The sequence below is a fragment of the Eurypyga helias genome, unplaced genomic scaffold, assembly GCF_000690775.1.
Source record: "Eurypyga helias isolate BGI_N326 unplaced genomic scaffold, ASM69077v1 scaffold40695, whole genome shotgun sequence".
NCBI classification, from domain to species: domain Eukaryota; kingdom Metazoa; phylum Chordata; class Aves; order Eurypygiformes; family Eurypygidae; genus Eurypyga; species Eurypyga helias.
In genome coordinates this window covers 1-5,525 of record NW_010250196.1, presented here as the reverse complement: position 1 = coordinate 5,525, position 5,525 = coordinate 1, and the positions used below count along the sequence as shown (strand labels likewise).

The following is a 5,525-nucleotide window of genomic DNA, read 5'->3' as shown; positions in this document are numbered from 1 at the left end:
CGCTGGGATCCAGGTGCTTTAAGAGCGCGAAGCCTGAATAACATACGCTGATAGAAGCAGCGGTGCCAGAACCGGTGAACGAAGCTGCCATCTGCACTTGGTTCTGGCTGCAAGCAGTGCACGTCTTTTTGGCCAGCCCCGTGCGAACATGTGCAGTCAAGTTATTTCTGTCATGATGATTAACCTCAGAAGTTTAATTAAACTCTGAAATCTTGGCTTTTCTACTCCAAATCGCAAAATAGCTGGGTGAAAGATATGGAAAGATTAATCCCAATTTCAGCCTCTTTGGAGATGTTCAGAAAAGATTAAAAAGTTGTACCACTTCACAGCTGGAAAATGTTAATAGTGAAGCAGGGCTTTCTGTTTTAAGCTTCTGTAGATCTTGTTTTCTATAAATATTAATGCTGCTTTTCACAAGCTTACTACGAGTACCTCACAGCTCCTTTTCCGAGCCTGACATATGCTGCTTTTTTCCCAGACGCGGAGGGGATTCTGAAAATTAAAGAGGAGAACCAGAAGCATTACCGCAGGGCTCAGCGCCATCAGGAGAAGAAAGAGAAGATCCAGAGGCATAACTGCAAGCTGGGAGACTTGGTCGAGAAAAAAACCTATGACTTGAAAACCCAGTATGAGCATCTGGCAAAACTTCGTCGGACGCGTATCCTGGAGCTAACATCAGTCATATTTCCCATTGAAGAAGTAAAGGCAAGCATGAGGTACAGAGGGCTTATCCTTTTAGACTCCTTTGGCTTAGCTCTAGACACCCAGAAGTGAGTCACGTAAGCCTAAGCTACGTGCTCTGGCTCCCTTAGCATCCGTGGGGAGAAGGAGGTGTTTCCCAAAGATGTTTTCCATCTGACCCAAAGGTAGAGATCCAGAACAGAAGAATCTGGAGGAGGTGCTAGCATCGCCCTACTGAGAGATCTGAGCTATGTGTCCAAGGTTAAACTTCCTTAATTAATTCATTAAAAATCCCAGAGCGAAGGAAAGTAGTTTTGGGAATAAGGAGTTTTGCAGGAGTGTTCCCACAAGCGTTTTGTTCCCTGTGAAATCTGGCTGAGCGCCTGCCAAGTATATCGCCGTACTGGGTGATGGCATACAGTTTTGTATTTTGAAAACTCCTTGAAAAACCCTCTGTTCCTCTTTGGGTGCTACAGGGATCCTGCAGACGTGTCTTCCGAGAGTGACAATGCTATGACCTCTAGCACTGTGAGCAAGCTCGCGGAAGCCAGGAGAACCACGTACCTCTCTGGGAGATGGGTGTGTGATGACCATAACGGGGACACCAGCATCAGTATCACAGGGCCCTGGATAACCCTTCCTAACAACGGAGACTACTCGGCGTATTACAGTTGGGTGGAAGAGAAGAAGACTACGCAAGGACCAGGTAAGGAGGAAGGGCTGATCAGGCATCTGGGATGATCCAGAAGCCACACAACCTGCAGCCTTGGATGCTGGGAAAAGGTGCCAAGGAGCAGTAGCCTCATCCGTTCGTTCCCACGCGGACAACCCGAGTCAGAAATCAAAGCCAGTATAGGGATTGGTCCACTGAAATCCTCTTTTGCAGGGAACGCTTACTGGGACTCAGCGCAATGCAACAGAGCGACAAAGTTAATTATTCACAGTTTTGACATGGTTCACATGCTGTCATTTTAACAGGAATTCCAAGAATTACTATTTTCTACCAACTTCTGACAGATTGCGCTGTAAATGATTGCTGGATTCAGGCTGTTCTCAATACTTACAAATGACATTTTCCAGAGGAGGCTTCAGTAAGACATTAACACCCCCACTGAGGCTTCCTTTCCAATGAGACTTTCACGATGGTTTTCTTTCTTTTAGACATGGAACACAATAACCCTGCTTATACCATCAGTGCTGCGCTGTGCTACGGGACTCAGCTGGTTAACACTTTGTCTCTCATACTTGACGTGAATCTTCCCAAGAAGCTCTGCAACAGGCAAGTAACTGCAAGCCTCCGAGGAGGTGAATCAGTGACCAGTTTTGTCTGATCTGCATTCAGTTTGGTTTTGTGAACAAAGTCAGCGCTTGGAACAGCCGTTGTGGTAACGGTGGTTGGCTGGGGGATCGCTGTTTCATTTCAGGGGGAGGGCTAGTAGGATTTTAGAGCACAGTTCATAGTCCCTCCCTCCTTTTTTAACTCCTGAGCGGGGTAGACCAACCACCATAGTTGAAAATAACAGCTTTCTAAGTGGTGTATTCAGCATCCTCAACTTAGAAATGAAATGTGACATTCTGTGAAGAGTAATTCCCATTTTCATAGAATCCCAGAATGGTTTGGGTTGGAAGGGACCTTAAAGATCATCTAGTTCCAACCCCCCTGCCACGGGCAGGGACACCTTCCACTAGACCAGGTTGCTCCAAGCCTCATCCAGCCTGGCCTTGGACACTTCCAGGGATGGGGCATCCACAGCTTCTCTGGGCAATCTGTCCCAGTGCCTCCCCACCCTCTCTGTGAAGAATTTCTTCCAGATATCTAATCTAAACCTCCCTGATTTCAATTTGTACCCATTCCCCCTTGTCCTATCACTACAGGCTCTTGTAAAAAGTCCTCTCCCAGCACCCTTGTAGGCCCCCTTTTTCTGAGACCCTACTGTGCTGTACAAAATCCCAGCCCAATTCAGCAGCTCAGTCATCTTGAATAGCTCCACTGCCTTAAGTGCTGCAGAGCGAGGCCTTACGGTGTGGCCCGACAGCGGTGTAACTCTCTCCAGGAGAAAATGCCAATGGGGACGGACCTGCCTGCCGGATGTCTGGGAGCGTATTGCCTAAACCCCATTTGTGATGAGGGAAAGCTCTGTTAGCTTTTTACTATCTATGTGGAGCAGATGGGATCTGTAAGGACGTACTGAGGAAGCTGTAGAGACCTTGTTGGTCTTCCAGAGGTCTCAGATACGCTGCTGAGATTAAGTAGTGCCGAAGTGAGGGCACAAAAGTTGTGTCGGGTCTCTGCAGGGGTTTTTTTATACTCTTATTTGGGTGCTCAGCCTTCACAGAAGGAAAAGGTTGGGAATGGGCAATGAGGTGAGATGTAAAAGGAGAGCTGAAATAGCTTGGCTGCAGTGGATCTCCGAGTTTCTTACTCTTTACATCCCCTGTCCTGTTGCAACTGGTGAGACCGGGGCAAGCGGTGCTCGCTGATGAAATGCTAACAGTCTGGCAAGGTGAAAAATCAATCTCCTGGGCACTCTGATGCTGGCTGTACAGTTTAAACAAGCGCTGGCTGCAAGCAGGATTTGTGAGGAAGCCAGGGCACGGAATGCTGATGTCTCCAGCAGCTCTGTTTTCACAGCATTTTGCTTTGTGTGTATCTCTGTGTGTATAATGCGTGCGGTGTTTCAACAGCGAGTTCTGCGGAGAGAATCTCAGCAGACACAAGTTCACGCGGGCAGTGAAGAGGCTGAATGCGAATATCCTTCACCTCTGCTTCTCTCAGGTAGGGGCAACACACATTTGGATTCTTTAAATAGCTTTTAAAATAGCAACTGTGCCCTCAGGTTTCCTCCAGTAACTGATCCTGTCTTTCTCTTTCCTTCCCCATGGTAGCATGTAAACTTAGATCTGTTGCACCCCCTGCATACGCTCAGGAACCTTATGTACCTGGTCAGCCCCGACACGGAGAACTTGGGCAGGTAAGAAAAGCAGTATCTCTGCTCCCCTGCGACTGAACCCCTTCTGAAGTTCTGCATTTGCCTCGTTACTTTTAGGGAAACTCTTCTGCTGTACCTATAGATCAGTCCTCAGCACATCAGAAATCAGGGGTAGCTACAAGGAGGCAGCAGAGAACAGAAAGAGGGGTCCTGAGTAGGAAATCAGGTTTCAGAGACGTGTGTGGGCTGTGTTTCTGCGTATGGCAGGCTCAGCTGGAGGCTTTGGAGCTGATCACAGGCTGGTTTTCCCTACGCCCAGAGCAGGAACCGCTTCCATCCAGGGGACAGCAGCGTGTATGCCAGGCTCCAAATATGACCCTACCCCCGTCTTCCCATCGTGTAAATATCTAAGAGCATCCAGCAGTATGAACCCTAAAATGAATGCTAGGCAAAGGTTTCCCAAAATACCAAAATACTTCCAGTCAGTGATCACCTTCGACCAAAGTTGACACTTTAAATATTAATTACTGATGTAAACTAAGATTAAAGACAACTTTTCTGTTAATATGTGATGAAAAGGACATCAGTTCCTGTGGGCTGCATGCACCAGGCTTAATAATCTTCCTTTTATTTATAACTTAAATATAAGAAAGCCAACAGCATTAATTTCCTGTTGGGATAACAACTTTTTCCAAGGACAGGGAGTGACAGGACAAGGGGTAACTGGGAGATTGAGACTGGACATCAGGAAAAAGTTCTTCCCGGAGAGGGTGGGGAGGCACTGGGACAGGTTGCCCAGAGAAGCTGTGGATGCCCCATCCCTGGAAGTGTCCAAGGCCAGGCTGGATGAGGCTTGGAGCAATCTGGTCTAGTGGAAGGTGTCCCTGCCCATGGCAGGGGGGGGGGCTGATGGGTGTTTAAGATCCCCTCTCACCCAAACCATTCCATGATTCTAATCCAGTGACAAGTCACTTCTGCCTGAGGCAGTCTGCAGGTATTTAATTTGACTACCGCTTTATTCCCCTCAAACACAGTAGCGTTCCGAAATGTACTTTTCCACTTTGTTCTCCTGTACGGATCTATTTTTATTTAAACACCTATGGTGCCACTAAGAGGAACTGACTGCACGCCTCTCCCCACTCGCCGTGTGTTCTTTGGGTATATCCCTACGGACTCAGCCCAAAGATATGGGGAGTCACATCTTTACCGTAGCTCAGCTTGGCAAAACGGAAAACAAAAAGAGGTTACAGGGAAGAGTCGGAGAAAATATCTACTGGTGAGGGGAATAGGTCAGTCTCCATAAAACTGTCCGGGCTCGCTTGAGGCTGAGAGGTGACTTGCTTTTCACGCCTTCGCGGGGAGAAAATCCAGGGTACGGAGTGGCTTTGACGACCCCATTGGTAGCCAAGAGTCTGAGCTGGGCTGCAGCGAGGTGCACGCGCTTAACGCGGGGTTTAATTGCCCACAGGAACGGAGGTGGGGATTCCCCGTTTCCTTATGCCATCCTGCCGAGGCTGGATGGGTTTCTGGAATGGATGCTTCCATCGGGCAGAAGTTACAGGGCAGCGGGTGGAACGTAATGGCTTTTGTTACAGAGGAGGTCACTGGAGATGACCTGACGGGCCCCTCTGGTCTGCAGCCTGATGACTCTTCTTGCGTTGCCTCGTTAAGGAAAACGCTTTGCCGGAAGGCAGCGGTCCCATTCCCTTCCGGATTATGAAAGAGGAGTGTTTACCTTTTGTTTCTCTGCTGTCTGCAAGATTTGCAGCACCCAGCTCTATTTTCCTTTAGTTATCTAGGCCTATAGTTGCCTGAGAGTCTCCTTTCTAAGCTAGTTTTCAGATATGTATCATTTTACCAAGCTTTAATTGTCTGGATTAAAATTTTCCATGCTAAATCGCTGATTCATAGAAT

At 47.9% G+C, this 5,525-nt stretch overlaps 1 protein-coding gene across 1 annotated transcript; it reads left to right on the top strand.

Moving 5' to 3' along the window:
• Positions 1–478: 478 nt before the first annotated feature.
• Positions 479–3,657, top strand: ATG14 (autophagy related 14; the record flags this gene model as incomplete). Its single annotated transcript, XM_010151604.1, has 5 exons — positions 479–716; positions 1,158–1,387; positions 1,843–1,960; positions 3,367–3,457; positions 3,568–3,657. Coding segments are annotated over 5 exons (767 nt in total), but the record flags the coding sequence as incomplete, so codon positions are not given.
• Between the last annotated feature and the right edge of the window lie 1,868 nt (positions 3,658–5,525).